Source organism: Anolis sagrei, chromosome 1 (genome assembly GCF_037176765.1).
Source record: "Anolis sagrei isolate rAnoSag1 chromosome 1, rAnoSag1.mat, whole genome shotgun sequence".
Classification (NCBI taxonomy): Eukaryota; Metazoa; Chordata; class Lepidosauria; order Squamata; family Dactyloidae; genus Anolis; species Anolis sagrei.
The window spans coordinates 329966422-329991577 of NC_090021.1; the positions used below are offsets into that span (position 1 = coordinate 329966422).

At 43.4% G+C, this 25156-nt stretch overlaps 2 protein-coding genes across 6 annotated transcripts in view; one reads left to right on the plus strand and one right to left on the minus strand.

The window, feature by feature from the left end:
• The window catches only part of BRF1 (BRF1 RNA polymerase III transcription initiation factor subunit), a 287868-nt gene that overhangs the window by 167517 nt on the left and 95195 nt on the right, over positions 1-25156 (minus strand). For 3 of the 4 annotated variants that reach the window (XM_060754423.2, XM_060754432.2, XM_060754444.2), the window contains one exon: positions 23310-23382. In XM_060754423.2, coding sequence (XP_060610406.2) covers positions 23310-23382 — 73 coding nt within the window. Of the gene's footprint in view, positions 1-23282; positions 23383-25156 lie in introns of those variants that run through there. The other variant, XM_060754454.2, reaches the window with a different exon arrangement.
• BTBD6 (BTB domain containing 6) lies at positions 13997-19790 on the plus strand. Of its 2 annotated transcripts, XM_060754412.2 has the most exons (5): positions 14172-14295; positions 14453-14837; positions 15184-15274; positions 17608-17726; positions 18375-19790. In XM_060754412.2, exons 2-5 carry the CDS (start codon positions 14587-14589, stop codon positions 19405-19407), a joined length of 1494 nt encoding a protein of 497 aa, XP_060610395.2. In that variant the 5' UTR covers positions 14172-14295; positions 14453-14586; the 3' UTR covers positions 19408-19790. The 2 variants fall into 2 exon arrangements, with proteins under 2 accessions (XP_060610386.2, XP_060610395.2); XM_060754403.2 differs by having other exon boundaries at positions 13997-14837.

Sequence of the window (25156 nt, forward strand, 5' to 3'; positions counted from 1 at the left end):
GGTACCTATTGATCTACTCACATTTGCATGTTTTCGAACTGTTAAGTTGGCAGAAACTGGGGCTAACAGCAGGAGCTCACCCTGCTCCACAGATTCAAAATTGCAACCTTTCGGTAAGCATATTCAGCAACTCAGCAGTTTAACCACAGCGCCACTGAGGGCCCCTTATTGACAATAATAACATGCCATTTAAAACCATGCTATGAACCTTTGTTTTCACACTATGTTGAAAGTTATTAGATTTGTAAAGTCCACCTAAATTGATAAAGTACTCAGAGTATAGTACAGTTAGATTTTAGGGCTCATCCTAGGCTGTGAGAATGACCTGGCTGAAGGATTCTGCAAACTGTGATTCAGGTGAAAATAAGCCTTCGACAATACACATGTTTACATTGTTGTAACATAAACAAGACCTCACAACCTCTGAGGATGCCTGCCATAGATGCAGGTGAAACGTCAGGAGAAATACCTCTAGAACATGGCCATACAACCCGAAAAAAACCCACAAGAACTGAGTGATTCCAGCCATGAAAGCCTTCAACAATACATAGTTTTTATTTTGTTTCTGTTTTTTTAAAAAGAGGAAAAACTGTGCACCTAAAATCTAATCTTTTCAAGCACTAGCCAAAATGAGACAAGACAAAGAAAATTGTGTGCAAAAAGATCTCCTGTGATTGTTTTCCTTCAAGGCAGTTGCAGCGTGAAATGGTACTCGGTTAGGGGCTATTTTCTTTTTAACACCCATGCTATTTCCTCCAACTGAAACCCATACACCAGCCAAAAAAACACCTCCTTCCTATTAGCTCCAAGGGTGATGAGTACAAGGTGGTAATCCAATAAACAGTCCCAAATCGCTGCACCAAAGTTAAAGAAAAAAATCACAAAACACCATAATACAGCAAATGCTGTTTATCCAGTTTGAACTAAAGTAGTAATTGTAGATGTCAAATAAATCCCCCCCCCCCCAAGTGTATTTGTTTCCATCCCTTTCAGCTACTAAGACAAAGGAAACAAAAGTGTACTGGGGTCCCGGTTGTGGGGGAAACTCTTTTAAAGGAATGGGTGTAAAGCAGTGGTTCCCACCATTCGGGCCTCCCGGTGTTTTGGACTTCAGCTCCCACATTTCCTAACTGCTTGTAAGCTGGCTGAGATTTCTGAGAGTTGGAGTCCAAAACACCTAGGGCCCTTCCACATAGCCCTATATCAAAGAATATCAAGGCAGAAAATCCCACAATATCTGCTTTGCACTGGAGTCCACACTGCCATATATTCCAGTACAACGCAGATAATGTGGGATTTTATTCAGCTGTGGGGAAGGGGGCTAAGGGCAGGGAATTTTCGTGGGGAAAGTTGGTATTATTGCCTTGTAGCAGAAAGCCAGTGGAAGCGAACAAGAAGTGCCAGTCATCAGTAGCTTACCGACCAGCATTGTGGTTTCCCTCCAAATGCAAAGGTATGAACACCACTGCGATTCATCGTCGAGAGGATGTAATGTCAAGACAGCATGTGACAAAATGGGTACAGAATATATTGTGAGATCATGAAGAAACTTTGCAGAGCAATCCAGAACAAATGTCATGAGATGCTGATGGCAGGAGTCTGTCACTTTCATGACAATGTGCGTCCACACACTATTCATGCAACACAAGAGTTGGGTTGACCTATAAAGCCCTATACAGGCTTTATTGACCTATAAAGCCCTATACAGTTCTGGTCCAGCTTACTTGTCCGAACATATCTCCCCTTACGCCCCATCCCGAAACTTGCGATCTGTCGGGGAGGCCCTGCTCTTGATCCCACCTTCGCTGCAAATGCGCTTGGTGGGGACAAGGGACAGGGCCTTCTCGGCGGTGGCACCTCGCCTGTGGATCTCACTCCCCAGCGAAAGTAGGTCAGCGGGTTCCCTCCTTTCCTTCAGGAAAAAGTTGAAGACGTGGCTATGGGACCAGGCATTCGGATAGCAGGCTAACAATAAAAATGATGACAATGCTATGGAAAATGGACTATGGACAGGCTTCGGATTAAGTTGTTAATCATAGAACTCAGACTTGACATGCAAACTAATTCAATTTGCACTATTTTAAATGACTTTTAATCTTAATTTTTAATGTTTTACTTATTATGTAATTGTTGTTTTATCTGTTGTATATGTGGGGCATCAAATTGTTGCTGGCTGTAAGTCCCCCTTTGGGGGTAGAGAAGGGCAGGGTACAAATATTTGAAATAAATAAATACATTTACTTCATTTGATTGAGATGTTTTAAGCCACCTCTCTCACAGCCCCGATCTCGCACCCGGTGACTATCATGGGACTATCACCCAGTGACGGCTATGTCTTTGTGTGATATGTGATGTTATTTTATGTGCTGTGTTCAATAATACTTAATGTTTTATCAGGGGAGGGTCAATCTTGATATTTTGTACTGTTTTTTAATCAATGGCATTGAATTGTTGCAAACACTGTGAATTACCCTGAGAATACCGCAAATAAATAAATAAACAATCTGTTCACTAAACTGAAGGAACACCTTGGTGGAAAACACTCTTCCGACGACAATGAGGTGAAAATCGAAGTGAACCTGCTAAAAAAGGCAGAGGGAAACTTCTATGACACAGGCATCAAAATTCATCCCATGGGTGATAAAATGTATTGAACTGAATGGTGATTATGTGGAAATATAATGGAATACCTATGCTACAACCCATATAAGTTTTATTAAAATATATTCATTCTTTGTATTTAAAAAAAATCTTGTAACCTTACTTTCCGGATAACCCTTGTGTTTTCTTTAATGGCAATCAATTACTTGATAAGGTTTTAGTACTATAAATACAACTACAGGCAGTCCCCAGGTTATGAACAAGATAGGTTCTATAGGTTTGCTTTTAAGTTAAATGTGTATGTAAGTTGGAGAACAGGTACATTTTAAGTCCAGCAACCTTTTTAGCGTGGATAGTCTAGGGAAGGGGTAATACCCCTGTAACGCTTGTTTTGCTGCCTGTGCCCCTGTTCAGAAGATCTCACCGCACTTCCTGTCCCTTTGACAATTGCATTTGAAAATTTTGGCTTGTTCTGGAAACAAGAATTGATGATAAAACTTCAGTAGAGACACTTTTTTACCATGTTAATTCTTACAGGGATGAATTCCCCTTCTTAGGAGTAGATTTGTCTCACTTCCTGTTGTCTCACCCTGTTTGTAACTAGGAGTTGTATATAAGATGCTTGTAATTCAGGGACTGTCTGTATTTGTTTTTTCAAAAGTAATTTCCAAGCTCGACAAAATCTTGCGGCATTTCAAAGAAAACAACATAGTGTGAAACAAAAGTTCATAGCATGGTTTTAAATGGTGTGTTTTTGGCATAAGCATTTGTGAACTTCAGCCCGCTTTGTCTAGGCCCATGAAACCTTATACAAAATAAAGCCTATTAAGTCTTTGAAGCGCGGAAAGACTTTTTGCTGTATTTACAGCAACATACTAAAGCAAGCTACTCACCTCAAAGTTTAATACCAAAGCCCTGGTATCAAACTTGCTGTAACCTTTGGAAGTTATGAAAAATAACTTTTGGGCTTCATTCTGGCTTCCGTTTCATATAATTAGCCATGCATACGACCCGGTTTCCCATGCCAAATGAAGAGGGAGCTATCTCAATAACACTCTTTCAGGGACCAACTTTTAATCAAGTGCATCATTTAAAAAGCTTTGTTCTCTCTGTTCCTGCTCTTCTGTTCAGATATCAGTTTCTCATTTCCTGCCAGGTAAATTGCTAACTATTATATGCAGCTCGGTTTCCGTCGCTGATGTCCCGCTTGAGCTCTTCTGCTGATAAAGATGAGGCCTTACATGAAAACGTTCATTTAAATAGATCTTGTGGATTCATAATTAATGAGAGGCAATCTCATTTACTTCTAAGTGTTAACACTGAGTGTTATGTTGCTGTTTCTATTTACTTTTATTATGCCAAACATGACCGCGCATACGCAAGCATTCCCAAGATTGCAGAAGAACCTCGAAGCATCAGCAAGCAGCAAATTATAGGAAAAGTAGTGGGTAAAGTATTAACTTCCTCTGAGTTGTGAAGAGTATAGATGCACACAGGCTCATGAGTTAAAAAACCTGTACTCTTCACCTTTGTTTCCTATACATAACTTGTTGTTGTTCATTGGTTCAGTCATTTCCAACTCTTCGTGACCCCATGGACCAGTCCATGCCAGAGCTCCCTGTCAGCCATCACCACCCCCAGCTCCTTCAAGATCAAGCCAGTCACTTCAAGGATGCCATCCATCCATCTTGCTCTTGGTCGGCCCCTCTTCCTTTTTCCTTCCATTTTCCCCAGCATCATTGTCTTCTCTAAGCTTTCCTTTCTTCTCATGATATAGTCAAAGTACTTCAACTTTGCCTCTACTATCCTTCCCTCCAATGAGCAGTCGGGCTTTATTTCCTGAAGTATGGACTGGTTGGATTTTCTCGCAGTCCAAGGCTCAGAACTTTCCTCCAGTACCACAGTTCAAAGTATTCATAATATATACCACAATTTACACACACAATGATATAAAATGGAAGACTTGTTTCGAGGAATTAAGATAATCTAGCATCCGATTTAAAAGCAGGTGTTAAATTTTCAGCATCCAGATTTCCAGCATCCTGATAAATGTATATCTTGTAAATATATCCATTACACATTGCATGGACATATTATTTAAATATATTTAAATGCAGTCTCATTTCAATATCATCTATGATAGCACTATTCAAGGAATAATTGTTTACAAAACCTTGCAGCAGCACTGATGGTGCTGCTATATATATTTTCCCTCTGTATTTGTTTATTTATTTACTTTGTTTTATATCCCGCCCTCTCTCCCTCATTGAGGGACTCAGATTGGCTAACATGTATCTGCACCATAGCTAGAATTAACACAACCAAGCCATGGCATAGTGATACAAAGCACGGTGCAAGTTTAAGGAGCCAATATATTTATAGCTTATACAGATATACACAGACCCCCCTATGACCAACATAAAGTACTGGAGGGGTTTGGGGGTGGGTTTGACCCGAGAATATGGGACTTCACCCACACATCCAGTGAGCATTCTGAATCCAACCAATGGTGGATCTGAACCAAACTTGGCAGACATACCCAACATGCCCAACTTTGAATACTAGTGGGGTTTGGAAGGGACTGACCTTAGAGTTTGGGAGTTGTAGTTCGTATACACCCAGAAACCACTGTGAACCAAACAATGATGGATCTGGACCACACTTGGCACAAAGACCCAACATGGCCATCTTTGAATACTGGTGGAGGGAATTGATCCTGATTTTAAGGAGTTGTTGTTCTGAATCCAAACATCAATGGATCTGGATTAAGCTAGGCACACAGACCCAACATGCCCCACTTTGAATACTGGTGGAGTTTGAAGAGAACTGACCTTGAATTTAGAGAGTTCACCTGGAATCAAAAAACTGTGAATTTAAATGACAACAGAACTGGACCAAACCTGGCACATAGACCCAACATGCCCTCCTCTGAATACCGGTACGGTTGGAACAATGACAGATGACGATGGAAGTTGTAGTTTACCCATATTCTTATGCATTTTCTAATGGGCTCATTCTTAAAATCCAAAATTTAATAATGAATACCTTTTATGTTTATCATTGCAAAGGACCTAACCCGGGCATTGCCGAATACCTAAGTAAGTTCAAATATAAAACATAAACATATTACAATATTGGGATAATCAAAGTTAGGTATCTTTACTATCTGAGATGGAGCCCCCGGTGGCGCAGTGGGTTAAACCCCTGTGCCGGCAGGACTGAAGACTGACAGGTCGCAGGTCCGAATCCGGGGAGAGGCGGATGAGATCCCTCTATCAACTCCAGCTCCTCATGCGGGGACATGAGAGAAGCCTCCCACAAGGATGATAAAAACATCAAATCATCCGGGCGTCCCCTGGGCAACATCCTTGCAGACGGCCAATTCTCTCACACCAGCAGCGACTTGCAGTTCCTCAAGTCGCTCCTGACACGACAAAAATAAACGGAGATATACAGTTGACCCTCCACATCTTTGGGGTTAATTTGTGGATTAATGAAAAGGTAATGTCTAGGAATCTCTAGGTCCTTCCTTTGGAACTTGACAATAGACTCACGCTGGAGGAGCTAGAGATTCTCAGAGAGACCACTTTATTTGGAATGTAGAAAATCAATCTGTCTGGGTCATCTGCAAAATAGGAAAACAAGCTATTTTTTAAAAAAAATTCCATGTAGTCCAATGGACTGGGGGGATGGCTTCGGAAAAGCTGACTCTTAGCCAAAACAGTCTGTACCCATAATCCCCAGATAGGACACTCACGCCATGTCACTTGCCATGCTTACTTCTCTCTTTGGGTGGCTGTTTGGTGCCCTTGCTAAGGCAGTGTCACTTAAAACACTTCTCGGCATCAAAGCTTTGAAACATTACTGCTCCTAAAATCCTCCAAACAGCTTGACCAGATTCATTCCAGCTAAGCAATTTGGGGATTTGTAGATATATATTTTTTGCTTTCCTTAAAAAAAACCATATTTCCAAGCTCTGTCATCATCTGTGCCAAACCAGCCACTGCTCTCATCTTTCAAAGAGGCAAGGAGGCAGAATTTTGGAAATGCTGAGCACACTGGCCAACAGACAGCTAAGCCTTCCTTTTATCGGCTTCCCTCTTCACAGAGGAGTCTGCCCAGGGCTGAGGAGAGCTTTGAAGGTACCGATGCGGTTTGCTTGCCAGCGGATGAATCCTCACTTTCAAAGACTGATCTTTCTGGGAACAAAGTGAACTGGGCTTCTGGCACCAAGTAGATGGGTTTGGGGATTCTTGCTAGCATCACAGCCAAATGTTAATAGCAATCCAGTGGTGTGAAATTGTCCACTTGTATTGGCGACCTTGTTGGCTATGCGTTTCCATTTATTTGCTTTGCGGGGAAAGATGCAGAAGGTTGAAAATGGATGGGGAAGTGGATTTTTCTCTACTGCTCACCTGCTTGCACATAGCTATTATGTGGGAGATTTGCACACTTTGATTTTCTGTTTGCTACTTTACAATATAATCCTTGTGAGCTCATCTTCCATCAGTCTTGGCGTCAAGGGAAATAGATACCAACCAAGGTGCCCTATATGTCCAGCCATACAAAGTTGATTTGATTGTCAGTCAAGAAATAATTCTGGGTAGAATTTATTTGGAGGACCAGTTCCATCTTTGGTTGCACAAGGATATTGAAACTCATCAGTGGTGCAATTGGAATACATCTTTATTGTGTACTATCCGCTGAATCATTGACTATCAATAAATCTTGCGCTATAGCAGTCAGTGTCCAGCCACAAAGGAAACCATGGAGAGGCCTGGAAATACACCCAATCCTGGAGCAAGACAAGGAGACAGGGGTTGGTTGGAAAGGGGGAGAAAGAAATACTTTGAAGTTTCAATGCCCAAACATGTACTTGGTTGTCAACCTTCCTTCTTCCTTTGATAGCCTTTTTGCCTATATGGAAAGGAGAGGGCAGAGAAGGTTGACAGGGGACTCAAGAGCCATGATTAAATAGGTGAAAGGATGTTACGTTGAGGAGAGGGTAAGATTGTTTTCTGCTGTTCTAGAAAAGTTAGAAAAGGACATGACAGCCATGTCTAAACATGTAAAAGGATATCACACCGAGAAAGGGGCAAGCTTGCTTTCTGCTGCTCTGGAGACCAGAACACAGGGTCATGGATTCAATTTGCAGGAAAAAAAAGATTCCACCAAAACATCAGGTAAGAGCTGTTTTGAGTGGAACATGCTGCCTTGGAGTCTGGTGGAGTCTCCTTCTCTGGAGGTTTTTAAGCAGAACCTGGATGGCTATCTGTCAGGAGGGCTTTGGTTGTGTCTTCCTGCATGGCAGAATAGCGTTTGGATGGTCTTTGAGTAGTCTTTTTCAATTCTCTATGATTTTAACTCATTTTACCCAAGATGCACATCTCTTATGTCGTTTTATTAAAACTGTTTTAACTTGTTTTAATTAACAATGTTATCTGTTACTCTATCTTTTGAAACAACTTTCACGGCATATTGTTTTCAACTGATTTTATTAGAACCCCACAATCTCAGATACAGGACTCTTGATATCTGTGGGATTCAGGACGCCCACGGATACTCAAATCTGCGGATGCTCAAGTTTCGTAATACACACGATGTAACAAAAAAAATTCCCTCATATAAAATGGCAAACTCAAGTTTTGCTTTTGGGGACCCTTAATAGGATTTTCAAGCTGCGGATAGTTGAATCAATTGGTGCGAAATCTGCAGATACAGAAGGCAAACGGCAAATATTTTAAGTGCTACATAAATAAACAAAACACCTAGGAATGACAAGAGCAATTACAATAGCAAGATCAAATGTACTACCAGGTAGGTATCTGTACAGCTCCAATTGTAAGATTTTTTTAATGTGGCAACTATAATTGTAATAGAAAACCCACATTTCTAGATTTCCCAGCATGTATACACAGTAGGAAACTAAAAACGAGCAGTTTCATGGTTATGCAGCAAAAAAAGAGGAGTGTGGTGACCTACATTAACTCTGGTGCCTTCAGTCTGTTGCAACAAAAACAACAAAGGGTTTTTGCAGTACATTTAAAGTTTTTCCCCCCAGTATTGTGGCAGAAACATGACAGAGATAGATAGGTTGGAAAAAACCTTCCTCAACTGGAAACTGTGCTAGAAGACCTTTTGTTGCCAGGCTTTTCATGTAATGCCTGAGGCCAGGGGTGCATCTATAGTATAGAATTAATACAGTTGATACCACTAACTGCTACAATTCATTGCTATGCAATCCAATCTTATAAGGTCCTTAGTCTTCTCTACCACACTGGACTGGTGCCTCACCAAACGACAACTCCCAGGATTCCATAGGTGTCAGCCATGGCACTTAAAGTAGTATCAAAGTGAATTAATTCTAGTGTAGATGCACCATAGGACTAAGGGATGAGTCTCAACGACTGCATCAGCAATATATCCTTTATCCTGCTATTTCAGAGGAGAGGATGTGGCCTGGATTGCTTCCCTCAGGGATCCTGTTGGGAAATCCTTTTGCCTCCCAAGAATCTTAGAACTATAGAGGTGACAGAACCCGCAAGGGCCATCCAGTCCAACCCCATTCTACCACACTAGAACACACAAAGAACTCCTGGCAGATGGCCATTCAGCCTCTGCTTAGAAACCTGCAGAAAAGGAGACTCCACTGAACTCCCAGGCAGCTGCATATTCAATTACCAGAAAATTATTAGAGCTGGCTGAAATCTGGGGAAGTAGTGCCTTGCTTTCAAAGGTCATGAGAGTGCATTTGCAAAAGTTTTTGCTCCTCATCCCTAGTGTTGTCTTCATTTTCCAAAGAACCCAAATACCCAAACTTGTTTTCTGCTACTCGAGGGAGCAAAACAGATTCAAACTGCAGGAAAACGTTACGAAGAACTTCCTGACAGAAAGAGCATTTTGGTGGAGGAATAGGTAGTTTGGGAGTGTGATGGAGCCTCTTCCTATGGCAATTTTTAAGCAGAGTGTGATGGCCATCTGTTGGGAGTGCTTGGATTGTGTACCCTTGCATAGTGTAACAGCTTTTTCAATGGAACTGGATGGCCCTAATGGTCTTTTTCTATTTATAGAATTAGTTTGAAGATTTCCAAGGCCATCTAGTCCAATCCTCTGCCAGTTTACAGCAGAACTGGAAGGCCATCTGTTGGGAGTGCTTTGACTGTGTTTCTGCATAGTGTAATGTATATAGGCGTTGAATGTTTGCCTGTTGTGTTGGAAACCGCCCTGAGTCCCCACCACAGGGAGAAGGGCGGAATACAAATAATTTATTATTATGTTGATTATTATGGAGGTGGACAGGGTGACGCTGGCGGAGTATTCCTACTCATAGAATGATAGAGCTGGCAGATCCCAAAGGCCATCTAGTCTAACCTTCTGCTATGCGGAAACCTGGAGGAGGTTTAAAGCAGAACTGGAAGGGAGTGTTTTGACTATGTGTTCCTGCTTGGTATAATGGAGTTAGACGACAAAAACAACAAAACTTTATTTATATACTGCTCTATCTCCCCGAGGGAACTCAGAGCAGTTTCCAAGTAACATCATCAATACATACAGAGTAAAAATGTAAACACAACATTAACAAAACAATATAAGCATAACATTGTCACAGTAACACATATACATATATTAAAAGTGATTTTATAAATAGAATGAGACCCCAAAGGCCATCCAGGATCATGCGAGAAGATTTGAAGCAGAAGCTGCAAGGCCATCTGTCAGGAGTGTCAGGAGGGGGAGTTGGACAGGATGGCCCATAGGGTCTAATTCTATTTGTAAAATCACTGAGTTTGAAGATCCCAAAGGCCATCCAGTCCAATCAACTGCCAGGTAGGAACATATTAAAATTAATATTTTGATAAATGTTCTTTTAATGTTTATGTATTGTATGTGAATCTTTTGAATGTTCAAAATAAATAAATAAATAGGCTGGTGATTGCTGGAAGAGCACTTTGGTTTTCTCAATGTTCACTGACAGGCCGAGCTTCTCGTATGCTTCTGCCAATATATTTACAGTGGTTTGCAGGTCTTCTTCTGAATGTGCACAGACAACGTTGTCATCAGCATACTAGAGTTCTATAATAGACGTTGTTGTAACCTTGGTTTTGGCTTTCAGTCTGCTGAGGTTAAATGTGTAGAGTGGCTTGTAGGTCTTCTTCTGAATGTGCACAGATGACATTCTCATCAGCATACTAGAGTTCTATAATAGATGTTGTTTTGACCTTGGTTTTGGCTTTCAGTCTGCTGAGGTTAAATAGCTTGCTAACTGTCCGATAGATGATTTCCACTCCGGTGGGAAGCTTCCTGTCAACAACATGATGCATCAAAAGCCCTTCCACACAGCCCTATAGCCCAGAATATCGAGGCAGATAATCATAGAGTTGGAAGAGACCTCATGGGTCATCCAATCAAATCCCACAATAATCTGCTTTGAACTGGGTTATCTGAATCCACACTCAGATAATGTGGGATTTTCTGCCTTGACATTCTGGAATACAGGGTTGTGCCCTTAGAGTAGAAGGAGTCTCTTCCCACTCTAGGATTGAATACTACCCAATTAAGGGGCGGGAAATTCAATTGAAAATAGGAGCTGCCTTGTGCCCGGCGCCCCCTTCAGACCTGCCTGGGGATTGCAATTGCAATTCCTGCTGCCAAGAAGCCTGGGCTCCTCCCGCCGGCCTCCCATTCCCATCCCTCCAGGCGGCTTTTGGGAAAGACTCCGGCGACCGACGCCTTGCAAAGTTTTCCGGGCTGGAGAAGGAGGAGGAGAGGTACAGAAGGGGGAGGGAAGGGATCCCGGTTTGCAAAAGGCTTCCCTTCTCCGCGTCTCCTTTGCAAACCGAGGAAAGGGGGGATGTGTCTTTGTGTGTGTCTATGGTTTGGGCATGGTGCAAACTTGGGCCCTGCCTCCAGGTGTTTTGGACTTCAACTCCCACAATTCCTAGCAGCCTACCGGCTGTTAGGAATTGTGGGAGTTGAAGTCCAAAACACCTGGAGGCAGGGCCCAAGTTTGCACCATGCCTAATACGCTTCAAAGTTGGTTATTATCATAATTATGATAGTTTTTGCCACTGTTGACCTGCTTCCTCCCCCCCCCCAAGCCGCAACCAGCAAGGCTTTGAAGCTGCAAGGCCATTCAGTGCTACTCAAGGTGGCCAATTGCAACATTCACACTTGCCTCAAGCAGACAAGGTATTTTTTTCTCCCACCCTGGACATTCCAGATGTATAAACCTCACTTGCCTAATTTCTCAATCTCTGAGAATGCCTGAAATAGATGTGGGCAAAATGTCAGGGGAGAATGCTTCTAGAACATGGCCATACAGCCCGCAAAAACCTACAACAACCCAGGGATTCCAGCCATGAAAGCATTCGACAATACATAGAATGACATATTGTCTGGACAGAGGAATTGAGGGAGGGAGTTGGGGAAAGAGGCCACGCCCCCTTTGCTTTGCTATTGGAGGGAGAGGCAAGAGAGGCCCCGCCCCTTCTCTTTGCTATTGAAGGGCTATCTGCTTTGCTATTGGAGGGAGGGAGAAGAGATGACCCGCCCCTTCGCTTTGCTATTGAGGGAGGGAAGGGGGAAGAGAGGCCCCGCCCCTTCTCTGCTATTGGAGGGAAGGAGAAGAGACGCCCCGCCCCCTTTGCTTTGCTATTGAGGGAAGGTGAAAGAGAGGCCCCGCCTTTTCCCTTTGCTATTGGAGGGCGACTAAAATGATAAAGGGTCTGGAGAACAAGCCCTATGAGGAGCGGCTTAAGGAGCTGGGCATGTTTAGCCTGAAGAAGAGAAGGCTGAGAGGAGATATGATAGCCATGTATAAATACGTGAGAGAAAGCCACAGGGAGGAGGGAGCAAGATTGTTTTCTGCTTCCTTGGAGACTAGGACGGGGAACAATGGCTTCAAACTACAAGAGAGGAGATTCCATCTGAACATGAGGAAGAACTTCCTGACTGTGAGAGCTGTTCAGCAGTGGAACTCTCTGCCCCGGAGTGTGGTGGAGGCTCCTTCTTTGGAAGCTTTTAAACAGAGGCTGGATGGCCATCTGTCAGGGGTGATTTGAATGCAATATTCCTGCTTCTTGGCAGGGGGTTAGACTGGATGGCCCATGAGGTCTCTTCCAACTCTTTGATTCTATGGAGGGAGAGAGGCCCCGCCCCTTCTCTTTGCTATTGAAGGGAGGGAGAAGAGAGCCTCCGCCCCCTCCGCTTTGCTATTGGAGGGAGGGGGAAAGAGACCCCGCCCCTTCTCAGCTATTGTAGAGAGGGAGAAGAGGCATCTCCGCTTTGCTATTGTAGGTAGGGAGAGACCCCGCCCCCTCTGCTTTGCTATTGGAGAGAGGGGGAAAGAGACCCCGCCTCTTTGCTTTGCTCTTGTAGGGAAGAGGCCCCGCCCCCTCCACTTTGCTATAGTAGGGAGGTAGACCCACCCCTTCTCTTTGCTATTGAAGGGAGGGATAAGAGGATAAGAGAAGCCCCGCCCCATCTCTTTGCTATTGAAGGGCGGAATAAGAGGATAAGAGAAGCCCCGCCCCTTCTCATTGCTATTGAAGGGAGGAAGAAGAGGCCCCGCCCTTTTCTTTGCTATTGAAGGAAGAGGCTCCGCCCCCTCTGCTTTGCTATTGGAGAGAAGGGGAAGAGACCCCACCTATTCGCATTGCTATTGTAGAGGGAGAAGAGAGGCCCGCCCCTTCTCTTTGCTATTGAGGAGGCTCCGCCCCCTCTGCTTTGCTATTGGAGGGAAGAGACGCCCCGCCCCCTTTACTTTGCTATTGAGGGAAGGTGGAAGAGAGGCCCCGCCCTTTTTCTTTGCTATTGAAGGAAGAGGCTCCGCCCCCTCTGCTTTGCTATTGGAGAGGGGGAAAGAGACCCCGCCCCCTTTGCTTTGCTATTGAGGGAAGGTGGAAGACAGGCCCCGCCCCTTCTCTTTGCTATTGAAGAGGCTCCGCCCCCTCTGCTTTGCTATTGGAGAGAGGGGGAAGAGGCCCCGCCTATTCGCATTGCTATTGTAGAGGGAGAAGATAGCCCCCGCCCCTTCTCTTTGCTATTGAAGGAAGAGGCTCCGCCCCCTCTGCTTTGGTATTGGAGAGGGGGAAATAGACCCCGCCCCTTCTCTTTGCTATTGTAGAGAGGGAGAAGAGAGACCCCGCCCCCTCCGCTTTGCTATTGGCTGAGCCGCCGACGACGCGCTGGGAGGTTCTGTTGTTGCTGCTGCTGCTGCTGCTGGCGATTTGGCGGAAGTGGGACGGAGAAGAATGACATATTGTCTTGGAAGGAGGGAGGGGGGAGGAAAAGGGCAGCAGGGAGCAGGGCCCGCCCCTTCGGGCTCGCCATTGGACGAGGAGGTGATGACGCGCGCTCTGCTGCTGCTGCTTGGGTTCTTATTTGAGGCAGCAGCAGCAGAGGAGGAAGGAAGGAGCTGGGAGAGGAGAGGAGAGCCCGGGAAAGAGAGAGAGACACAGAGAGAGAGAGAGAGAGAGAGAGAGAGAGGTTGCCTTTCCATCTTTTGCAAGGACTTAGTATTATTTCCATCACAAGAGAAGCTTGCCTTTCCAGCTTTTGCAAGGACTTAGTATTGTTTCCATCACAACAGAAGCTTGGCAGAAGTTCATCAAGGAGGAGAGGAAGCTGGGCATTTTTTCCTCCATCCAAGGATTATTGAGCCTTTCCAAATCATACAAACTAAAGGAAAAGAAGGTGAGAGAGGATGGTGACTGAGCTGCGCCTCCACCAGGAAGCAAAACACTGAGATTTTGGAATATTTTTGGAAAAAGGAAGAGGGGAAGCAATCTCCCGCCCCGGATGCACCATGGTGGGATCATGAAGTGTCTGACTTTCTTTCTTCTGCTTCCAGAGACCTTCAAGAAGTCCTCCCGGAAGAAGGGCGCCCGGGGCCTCCTGCCAGACCGGCCTGGGAAATCGCCAGAGGGATTCGACAACCGCGATGAGAGCCAGGCGCCCTTAGCCCTCCTCCTCCTCCAGAAGAAGATGGCTGCGGAACTTTACCCGGCCAGCGCCAACCAACAAGCCCTCCTCGCCAACGGGAACAACAGCAGCAGCAACAGCAGCAGCGCCAACCACAGCCACAACAGCAGCGGGAGCAGCAACAAGAAGGCCGCCCTCCCTCTCCCGCAGAGCGCCCTCCCGCCGCCCCCAGCCCTCCCGGCCCTGCCCAATCTCAACAACAACAACGTGGAGAGCGCCAACTGGCAGTCCTTCCACCCCACGCTCCGGGAGAGGTAAGAGAAAGGCTGCACCACCCTCTCCCTGGGACTGTTTTGGGGTGCAACTCCCCCCATTCCTCACAGCCTCAGGCCCCTTCCTTTTCCCCCTCTGAGGGGGAAAAGGAAGGGGCCTGAGGCTGTGAGGAATGGGGGGAGTTGCACCCCAAAACACCCCATTCCCTTGCTGCACTAGCCTTCCATAACCAAGCCGAAAAGCCACCACTGCAGTGGCAGCTGGAAAGCTTCCAAGGCCTCTTCTGCAAAGGGAGAGAGAGACTTCAGGCAATCCTTCAATTTGCTGCTGTGTATATCTTTTTTTTCTGTTCTTTTTTCGTAACCACGTCTCCTTCTCAACTTCCAGAAACGCCCTCATGTTCAACAACGAACTCATGGCCGACGTGCATTTTATCGTGGGGCCCGTGGGGGCCGCCAAGAAAGTTCCCGCTCATAAGGTTGGTGGGGTTCTGCGTGGGTCTGCGTTTCCCTTGCTGTAGTCTCAGTCTCGAACCCCTTACTGTAGTCTCAAACCCCTTATTTTATTCTCAACCCCCTTACTGTAGTCTCAAACCCCCTATTGTATTATCAAACCTCTTACTGTATTCCTGAACCCTTTACTGTATTATCAACCCCCCCTACTGTACTCCCAAACTCCCCTATTGTATTATCGAACCCTTTACTGTATTATCAACCCCCCCCCACTGTATTACCGAACCCCTTACTATACTCCCAACCCTTTACTGTATTATCATACCCCTCTACTGTAATTCCGAACCCCTCTACTGTAGCCCCGAACCCCCTACTGTAGTCCTGAACCCCTTACTGTAGTATTGAACCCCACTACTGTAGTCCTGAACCCCTTACTCTATTATCAAACCCCTCTACTGTATTATCAAACCCCCCTACTGTAGTCCTGAACCCCTTACTGTATTCCTGAACCCTTTACTGTATTATCGAACCCCTCTACTGTAGTCCCGAACCCCTTACTGTATTATCAAACCTCCCTACTGTAGTCCCGAACTCCCTTACTGTATTCCCAAACCCCCTTACTGTAGTCCAGAACCCCCTTACTGTAATCCCGAACCCCTTACTGTATTCCTGAACCCCTTACTCTATTATTGAACCCCCCTAGTGTACTACCAACCCCCTTACTGTATTCCTGAACCCCTTACTGTATTATGGAACACCTCTACTGTATTATCAACCCCCTCTACTGTATTATTGAACCCCTCTACTGTAGTCCCAACCCCCCTACTGTAGTCCCAAACCTCCCTACTGTATTCCTGAACCCTTTACTGTATTATCGAATCCCTCTACTATAGTCTTAAACCCCCCTACTTTAGTCCCGAACCCCCTTACTGTATTCCCAAAGTCCTTACTGTATTCCTGAACCCCTTTATTGTATTATTGAACCCCCCTACTGTAGTCCCAAATCCCCCAACTGTAGTCCTGAACCCCCTTACTGTATTCCCAGCTCCCCTACTCTATTCCCGAATGCCATACAGTATTGTCAAACTGCAGGAAGCCATTTCAGGATTATTGGCATCCCGTATTAACTCGAGTCTTTGATGCACTGTCAAATTTAAAGCGCATCTCGATTTTCTAAATCCTGAAGCCCAACAATGGATTTACCATATTACTTGAATCTAAATGTGCATCCTATTTTGGGGAGGCAATTTAGTCTCATGGCACAGCGGGTTAAAGTGCTAAGCTGCTGAATTTACTGACTGAAAGGTTGGAGATTTTAATCCAGGGAGCAGGGTGAGCTCCTGCTGTTAGCTCCAGCTACTGCCAACTTAGCATTTCCCTTACTGTATTGTCATATTCCTTAACTGTATTGATGAACTGCACAAAGTCATTCCAGAATGATTGCCACACCGTATTTACTCGAGTCTTGATGCATCATCAAATTTAAAGCACACCTCAATTTTCTAAATCCTGTAACCCAAAAAATGGATTTACAATCAGCTGCTGAACTTGCTGACTGAAAGGTCAGCACTTCAAATCCAGGGAGTGGGGTGGGCTCCCACTGCTAGCCCCAGCTTCTGTCAACCTAGTTCGAAAACATGCAAATGTGAGTAGATCAATAGGTAGGAATGTAATAATGGTGCTCCATGTAGTCATGCTGGCCACATGACCTTGGAGGTGTCTAGGGAAAACGCCGGCTCTTGGGCTTAGAAATGGAGATGAGCACCATCCCCCAGAGACAGACACAACTGGACTTAATGTCAAGGGGAAACCTTTACCTTTTTTTGTCAAAGTCTTTCCCTTACAGTCACCGGATTTCAGGAATGTCTACAGATGCGCATGAAAACATGCTTCCTTCCTGGCTTCAGTGTTTCCTTAGATAATCTTTGCTTGACAGACAATTAAAACAGTTTTACTTGCAAATGTAGATTTGGAATCTAACATTGGATTCCGCTAAAGGTAGTGTTTACTGAAAAAAGGAAATGTGCTTATTTTCCCCAATGTAATGAAATATTTGAAATTAGCCTTGATAAAATAATAATAATAATAATAATAATAATAATAATAATAATAATAGAATAACTTTATTGTACATTGTACAACAAAATTAAATGCTCCTGAGATTCTGAACCAGGCATGGGCAAATTTCAGCCCTCCATGTGTTTTGGACTCCATTTCCCACAAGGAATTGGAGGGCCCAAGTTTGCCCATGTCTGCATAGCAGAATGGGAAGGGCAGGGAGAGAAGACTACTCAAAGTGGATTCAGTTTTAATTCTTTCCAACTTGGCTAACGTGGGCTTCTTGTCTGTTTTAATGCAGTACGTTTTGGCAGTTGGCAGCTCAGTCTTCTATGCCATGTTTTACGGAGATCTCGCAGAGGTCAAATCTGAAATCCACATACCAGATGTGGAACCTGCAGCCTTTCTGATCTTATTAAAGTAAGTCGTCGTAAAAATAGCACAGAGAAATTGCATGCTCTAAACGATGCTCTGTTTTTTAATAATGTGTTCGTTTTGCAAGATTCATATGTATGTTTAATGGCCTTTAACAGTGATGCTGAAATTGCTCTATGTAAAACTAAGTCAACAACGTGTTGTCAAAGGCTTTCATGGCCGGAATCACTGGGTTGCTATGAGTTTTCGGGGCTGTATGGCCATGTTCCAGAAGTATTTTCTCCTGATGTTTTGTCCACATCTATGGCAGGCATCCTCAGAGTTTGTGGGGCCTGTTAGCAAGTGAGGGTTATATATCTGGAATGTCCAGGATGGGAGAAAGAACTCTTGTCTACTTGAGGCAAGTGTGAATGTTGCAACTGGCCACCTTGATTAGCATTGAATGGCCTTGCAGCTTCAAATCCTGGCTGGTAGTTGCCTAGGGGATCCTTTGTTGGGAGGTGTTGGTTGGCCCTGATTGATTCTTGTCTGGAATTCCCGTTTTCTGAGTGTTGCTCTTTATTTACTGTCCTGATTTTAGAGTTTTTCAAATACTGGTAGATTTTGTTCATTTTCATGTTTTCCTCCTTTCTGTTGAAATTGTCAACGTCTTTCTGTCTCTAAATGGCTATTTTTTTCTACTACTTTTACTAGGTACATGTACAGTGATGAAATTGACCTGGAAGCAGACACAGTGCTTGCGACTCTGTATGCAGCCAAGAAATATATTGTCCCAGCCTTAGCAAAAGCATGCGTCAATTTTCTGGAGACGAGTTTAGAGGCCAAGAATGCCTGTGTCCTCCTGTCTCAGAGCAGACTCTTTGAGGAGCCAGAGCTGACGCAGCGCTGCTGGGAAGTCATTGATGCCCAAGCTGAAATGGCACTCAAATCGGAGGGCTTCTGCGAGATAGATCAACAGACGCTAGAGATCATTGTGACACGGGAAGCACTGAACACGAAGGAGGTTGTTGTGTTCGAGGCGGTCCTGAACTGGGCCGAGGCTGAATGTAAGAGACAAGGGCTGCCAATTACGCCGAGGAACAAGCGGAATGTATTGGGCAAAGCTTTATACTTGGTGCGGATTCCGACCATGACTTTGGAAGAGTTTGCCGACGGAGCCGCGCAATCCGACATCCTAACCCTTGAGGAACGACACAACATTTTCTTATGGTACACCGCTGCCAACAAGCCTAAGTTAGAATTCCCGCTGACAAAGAGGAAAGGACTTGTCCCGCAAAGGTGCCACCGGTTCCAATCCTCTGCATATCGCAGCAATCAATGGAGATACCGAGGCCGTTGCGACAGCATCCAGTTTGCTGTAGATAAAAGGATATTTATCGCCGGACTGGGATTGTACGGGTCGAGCTGCGGAAAAGCCGAATACAGTGTCAAAATCGAACTGAAGCGGCTAGGAGCTGTCCTGGCTCAGAACCTGACAAAGTTTACCTCTGATGGATCTAGTAACACTTTCTCAGTATGGTTTGAGCATCCTGTGCAGGTGGAGCAAGACACCTTTTACAATGTAAGTGCCATTCTGGATGGCAACGAACTCAGTTATTTTGGACAGGAGGGGATGACTGAAGTACAATGTGGAAAAGTGACCTTCCAGTTCCAGTGTTCTTCAGACAGCACCAATGGGACAGGTGTTCAAGGCGGACAGATACCAGAACTCATTTTCTATGCATGATGCATTTCACTTAGGTTGGTTGTTATAGTCTAGGACTGACTGGCTCCACACATTTGGGATGCTTTGATTTGACTTCAAAGGTTCCAGCGCAGTATGGAATGTGACGCTACTTACCCACCTACTTACTTTGACCACCTGACTATCAAACTAAGTGAAGGAATGCTCTTGAATTTAATCTTATTTTATTTATTCATAAGCTATTTGACTTAATTATTAAACTGCAACATGCAGCAGAAGAGAACATTTTAAAAACTGCACATGGTGTGCATTTATTTTGTATATAGATGACTAACTGACAGACTGCAGCTGAACTCAAACAGAATGTTCTAAAGTAGAGCGGTTTGAGAATCTGTTGAATATAAAACATTTTTACTTGTCCTAAATACTTGTCTGTTGTTGATTAGTAAAGCTAAAGGTTTCCCCTGACACTAAGTCTAGTCATGTCCAACTCTGGGGGGGTTGGGGCTCATCTCAATTTCAAAGACAAAGAGCTGGTGTTGTCCATAGACACCTCTAAGGTCATGTGGCCTGCATGACTGCATGGAGTGCTGTTACCTTCCCGCAGAAGCGGTACGTATTGATCTACTCACATTCGCATGTTTTCGAATTGCTAGGTTGGCAAAAGCTGGGCCTAACAGTGGGAGCTCACCTTGCTCCCTGGATTTGAACCGCCAACCTTCAGCAGCTCAGCAGTTTAACCCACTGCGCCACCTGTTGTTGATTACCAATACGTTTATCACTTGTTTTTGCATTTGTGTTTGCAGACAGGGTGATGTATATGCTTTTAGTTATTTGGATATGGGTAATGACGAAATCTCCAAACCACTGGGCAAGGATTATCCTACAAAAAAATCAAAAACCCTTGTGCTTTATTTACAAAGGTATTAGAGTTAGCTGGACAGTTTTTGTCAGCTGTTCTCGTCTTGTGTTCACTGAATAAGGGGCAAAGTAACAGAGCCATGGGCAAACTTCAACTTCCACAATTCCTAACAGCCTCAGGCCCCTTCCTTTCCCCCCACAGCTGCTTAAGGAAAGAGGCTGAGGCTGTAAGGAATGAAGTCCAAAACACCTGGAGGACCAAAGTTTGCCCATACCTGTTCTAGAAGCCCAGTTTTCCTTGACATGGCAACCTAACAGAATACAATACACAGAACCTTCCACTAGTATATAATTTTAGGAGTTCTGTGTTACTCAAATTCTGACATTTTCTTCTCCCAAGAGAAGCTATTTCACTAATATTTTCTTTCACATCTCTATTCATAGGAGTTGTTACTGCAAAAGGGGTAATAACTGCAAGCAGGCCATTGTTTCTATTGGTGTAGTATGTTTCACCACTCAGTTCCAAGATCATATGCACTTCACAAAACTTCTATCACAATCCAAACACATCTTATTTTCAAATTATGAAGCAAAAGGTAATGTTAGGCTGCTATTCAGCCTAATGTCACTACTACAGTCTGCTACTTTCAACACAGCATTTGAGTAAACAAGTATATGATCGTGCCATTAATGCAAGTAGAAAGCAAGTACATTTGAAAGTGCTAGTTGCCAGAAAAGACTGTCCAAACCGGTTTGGTATCTATCTAAATATTACAAAACTTCCCTCAGGACTGTTAATCAATGAATTGACTGGCATGTAAAGTGTCATAAATAACAGTATGTGCCTCGAGGCATTTTCAACCTCTGGGAGCAGTGAGGTGCAATTATTATCTCTCTCTCTTCACTCATAAATAACCATGCTAGGAGGCAGGGAGATAAGTATAACACACTTCCCAGTTTCTAATGATTCAAGGAATGTCTAATTTCAACTGATTGTTCTTATTCTTGAGCAAGATGCAGTTAATTGGCTAACAGATGAAGTAAAGATAAACCAGAAGTATACCGGCAGCCAAACATACAGTCGCTTCCTTGACCCTGAAGGGAAGTGAATTTATATTCCCCGCCCTCCCAAATGTTCCTCCATGACACAGTTTTGTAACTGGAAGGAGCAAACAAATGGGGATGTAGCATTCTGAATGAAAAATACAGTGACCAAAATAGATCTTTAAATCCTATGCCCCATTTTACCAATTCATTCAAAGCCAGATTGCAAGATCATCACAAAAGAGAGGACACAAGGATTTGAGATGCCTGACACCCACCTAGTCTTGATCATTTTCAAAGAGTCATATAACAATATCCCATAAAAGTTAACTATAATGGAGTAGTGTTAGCCAATCTCTGAGTCTATCACAAATAAGTTTGGGACATAATAGCATTAAAGCAATCATGGATTCCAACATGCAAAACAGGCTAGCATTTGGAAATAACTGGCATAAATGGCAGTGTCAGCCAAAAGATCCCAGGTTCAAATTTCATCTGTGCTATGACCTCCCCAGATGGGTAATAATTACAGTATTTATTATGCAAATGTCATAAATCAGTCACCAGGCATGTTTTAGATGCTTAAGTGTCTTGATTAATGTTGATGAAAGAGCCTGTAAAACAGTGGTTCCCAAACTTTGAGCCTCCGGGTATTTTGGACTTAATAATAATAATAATAATAATAATAATAATGTTTATTTATACCCTGCCACCATCTCCCTATGAGGCCAAGCCCAGGCAACAATTACATAAAATAAAACCGAAAATGCAAACAATAAACAACAGCAACGTAATTACAAAAAAAAGTTCCCACAGTCCCTAACAGCTGGTAAGCTGGCTGGGATTTTTGGGAGTTAAAATCCAAAACATCCAGAGGTTTTGGACTTCAACCACTGCTGTAAAACAAATGTGTATAAAATTTGCTCATTATCTAAAGACTGAATGTTTTTCACCAATAGCAGCCCATATCAAAATAACAAGACAATATTCAGTCATAGTATGATATTTGCCACAATGCATATATTGCAAGAGACAGGCACAAGACAGTGCTATTGCTTTTAATGGCATGTCAGAGGTGATATCACCTTTAGAAGCATTACTACCATGACCGATAATGACAGCATTGAAAGATATTTTCACAATGGAAGTTCATCTTTGCCTTGACCCTCTTCTGCCCCTAGTGTACACTCCCAGTGATACAGGTCCTATCAACAAGTTGCTCTACAAGTGAAATATAATTGACATTGTCAAGGTTTACATTGCTTTTCCCAAGATTGTTGGTGAAGCACAGCCCTTAGCAACAAAGACTGTAAAAACGCTGACCTTTTGCTGAGAGTAAACACATCTCTTTAATGTAGTTGTATGTCTTCCAATCGGAAAGTGTTTACCTAGTTCCAAGTAGATAGGCTATGGACTAAACTTCAGGTCATAGATCGGGAGATTCAAACCAAGAGTGCTGCCCAAGGCTTTTAGTGCAGGTGGCTCACTTACTACAACTCTTGCAGCATTCACCAAGGGACAAAAAACTAATCCCTATGATAGATAAGAGTATGAAGTATATATTGATAGGGTTGAGCTAGGTTTGCTCATTATGCTTTTCCCAGCAGAGCCAATATGCCCTGAAATCAATTGCACTTAAAATTATCTATGATTAAAGCCTTGATCCAACTCAGACTTAAACTCTTGAGTTGTTTCAGAATATTATTTGTTCCAGTGCTATCCAATTTCTATGCAACGATTTTATCCTTTGAGGCAACACATTCATTTATTCAAACCTAATATAAAAGTCAACAGTAATTTGAAGAGGGATCTTTATATTTCTCACATAACATGTTTTTTTAAAAGAAATTCTGTATGAATTCCCTCTGTGTCTTAATTAGCTGTCTTCATCTCTGGGTGCCTCTACAGTTAATTTCGAAATGCCTTTCAAATGACATGCTAACTTGTATTATGTAAATGTATTAACGTTGAAAAGATGCTGTGAAAATCATGGCGCAAGTATACCCACGTACCGAAAGCCAACTCTTATTAAAAAGTACCTATAGCTGGAGCATTTATGCAGAGCTCTCTGGCCAGCAGAAGAAACGTTTTGCCCAAGACGTAGACATTCACCTGTACAATAAAGAAAAAAAAAGGGGGGGGGGTACTTTTAATTAAGTAGTTAAACCATATTTATAAAAGGATCAAACTATCCTGAAGAGAATAATCTTAATTTAAAATATGTTTTTTTCATGCACAAAATCCAAAAGAACAACTGAATGATTATTTACCAGTCGTAGAAACCATTAAAATCCACAGTAGGTTGTACTAAAAATAGTAAATCAGCATTTCCCAAACTGAAGGTCGTGAGAGTCACTAAAGACCATCAGAAAACACAGTATTTTCTGTTGGTCATGGGGGTTTTGTGTGGGAATTTTGGCCCAATTCTATCATTGGTGGGGTTCAGAATGCTCTCTGGTTGTAAGTGAACTATAGATCCCACCAACTACAATTCCCAAATGTCAAGGTCTATTTCCCCCAAATTCCATCTGTGTTCACATTTGGGCATATTGAGTATTCGTGCCAAGTTTGGTCCAGATCCATCATTGTTTGAATCCATAGTGCTCTCTGGATGTAGGTGAACTACAACTCCAAAAACTCAAGGCGATGCCCACCAAACCCTTCCAGTATTTTATCTTGGTCACAGGAGTTCTGTGTGCCAAGTTTGGTTCAATACAATCATTGGTGGAGTTCAGAATGCTCTTTGATTGTAGGTGAACTATAAATCCCAACAACTACAACTCCCAAATGACAAAATCAGTTCCCCCCACCAACCCCACCAGTATTCAAATTTGGGCAAATTGAATATTTGTGCCAAATTTGGTCCAGTGAATGAAAATTCATCCTGCATATCAGATGTTTATATTACGATTCATAACAGTAGCAAAATTTTAGTTATGAAGTAGCAACCAAAATAATTGTATGGTTGGGGGTCACCACAACATGAAGAGCTTTATTAAGGGGTTGCAACATGAGGAAGGTTGTGAACCACTGTACTAAATGCTAGCAGAAGGAACTTCTATTATGAAAGATGGGGCACAGCATATCATTTCCCCCAGATTCCCACATGTTCATTATGTACTTTAGCCGCGTGCACACCTAAAAAATCCCTTCTGTTTGAGGGTGTCACCAGAACAGCACAGAATATAACCCAGGGAACTCCAGTTGGTAAGTGAAGCCAGTGAAATCTGGAGACCCCGACTTGCATGAGCAGAAGTTTTCCACTGATTCAAACCCTTCATTAGCTATAAACCACTAAGTGCCTCATCACTTTCCAAGAAACCTGCAAATAATGAGTTTTTGGTGGGTCCCCCATTTTTCCTCAAGCACTTGGACAATTCTCAAGATTATTAGCCTAAATTGCTCCACACATGAATGCCAGTTCAACTTTAAGGCTATAGCTCATTCATCTCATTGGAACATTATAATAAAATGAGTTACATTGGCATGCAGAATTTGTAGAACTGCATGAGCACAATTCCCAATTTTCCCACTCCTGTAAAACAAAACTGCAGATTGCACATAGAAGACTCATGGCTGTTCTACTCCCATGTTCCAAATACGAGGCTATTGCCTTTCTGACTGGTATTGAAAACAAACTGTTTCGGTCTTCAGGATGTACAAAAATTACAACAAATGTCTCAGGGTCTAGCAAATTCTTCCCACAGATGAATGCAACTCTTTTAGACTTGGCAGAGCTAATAATATGGTGCACCCAGGCGGAGAGAGACACAAAAAGAAAGAGAGAGCAAACTCTGGTGAATGTCAAGACCAGCATGTTCATGTTGACAATTGTAACTTTTGTGAACATGTGAAAATCAAGAGACCTCTCCGAAATTGAAAGCTG

Coding starts and splice junctions, on each gene's coding strand:
- BTBD6 (XM_060754403.2), top strand. CDS start 14,401: ATGCACCATGGTGGGATCATGAAGTGTCTGACTTTCTTTCTTCTGCTT. Junction 14,838..15,183: donor CACCCCACGCTCCGGGAGAG/GTAAGAGAAAGG, acceptor CTCAACTTCCAG/AAACGCCCTCATGTTCAACA. Junction 17,727..18,374: donor GCCTTTCTGATCTTATTAAA/GTAAGTCGTCGT, acceptor TACTTTTACTAG/GTACATGTACAGTGATGAAA.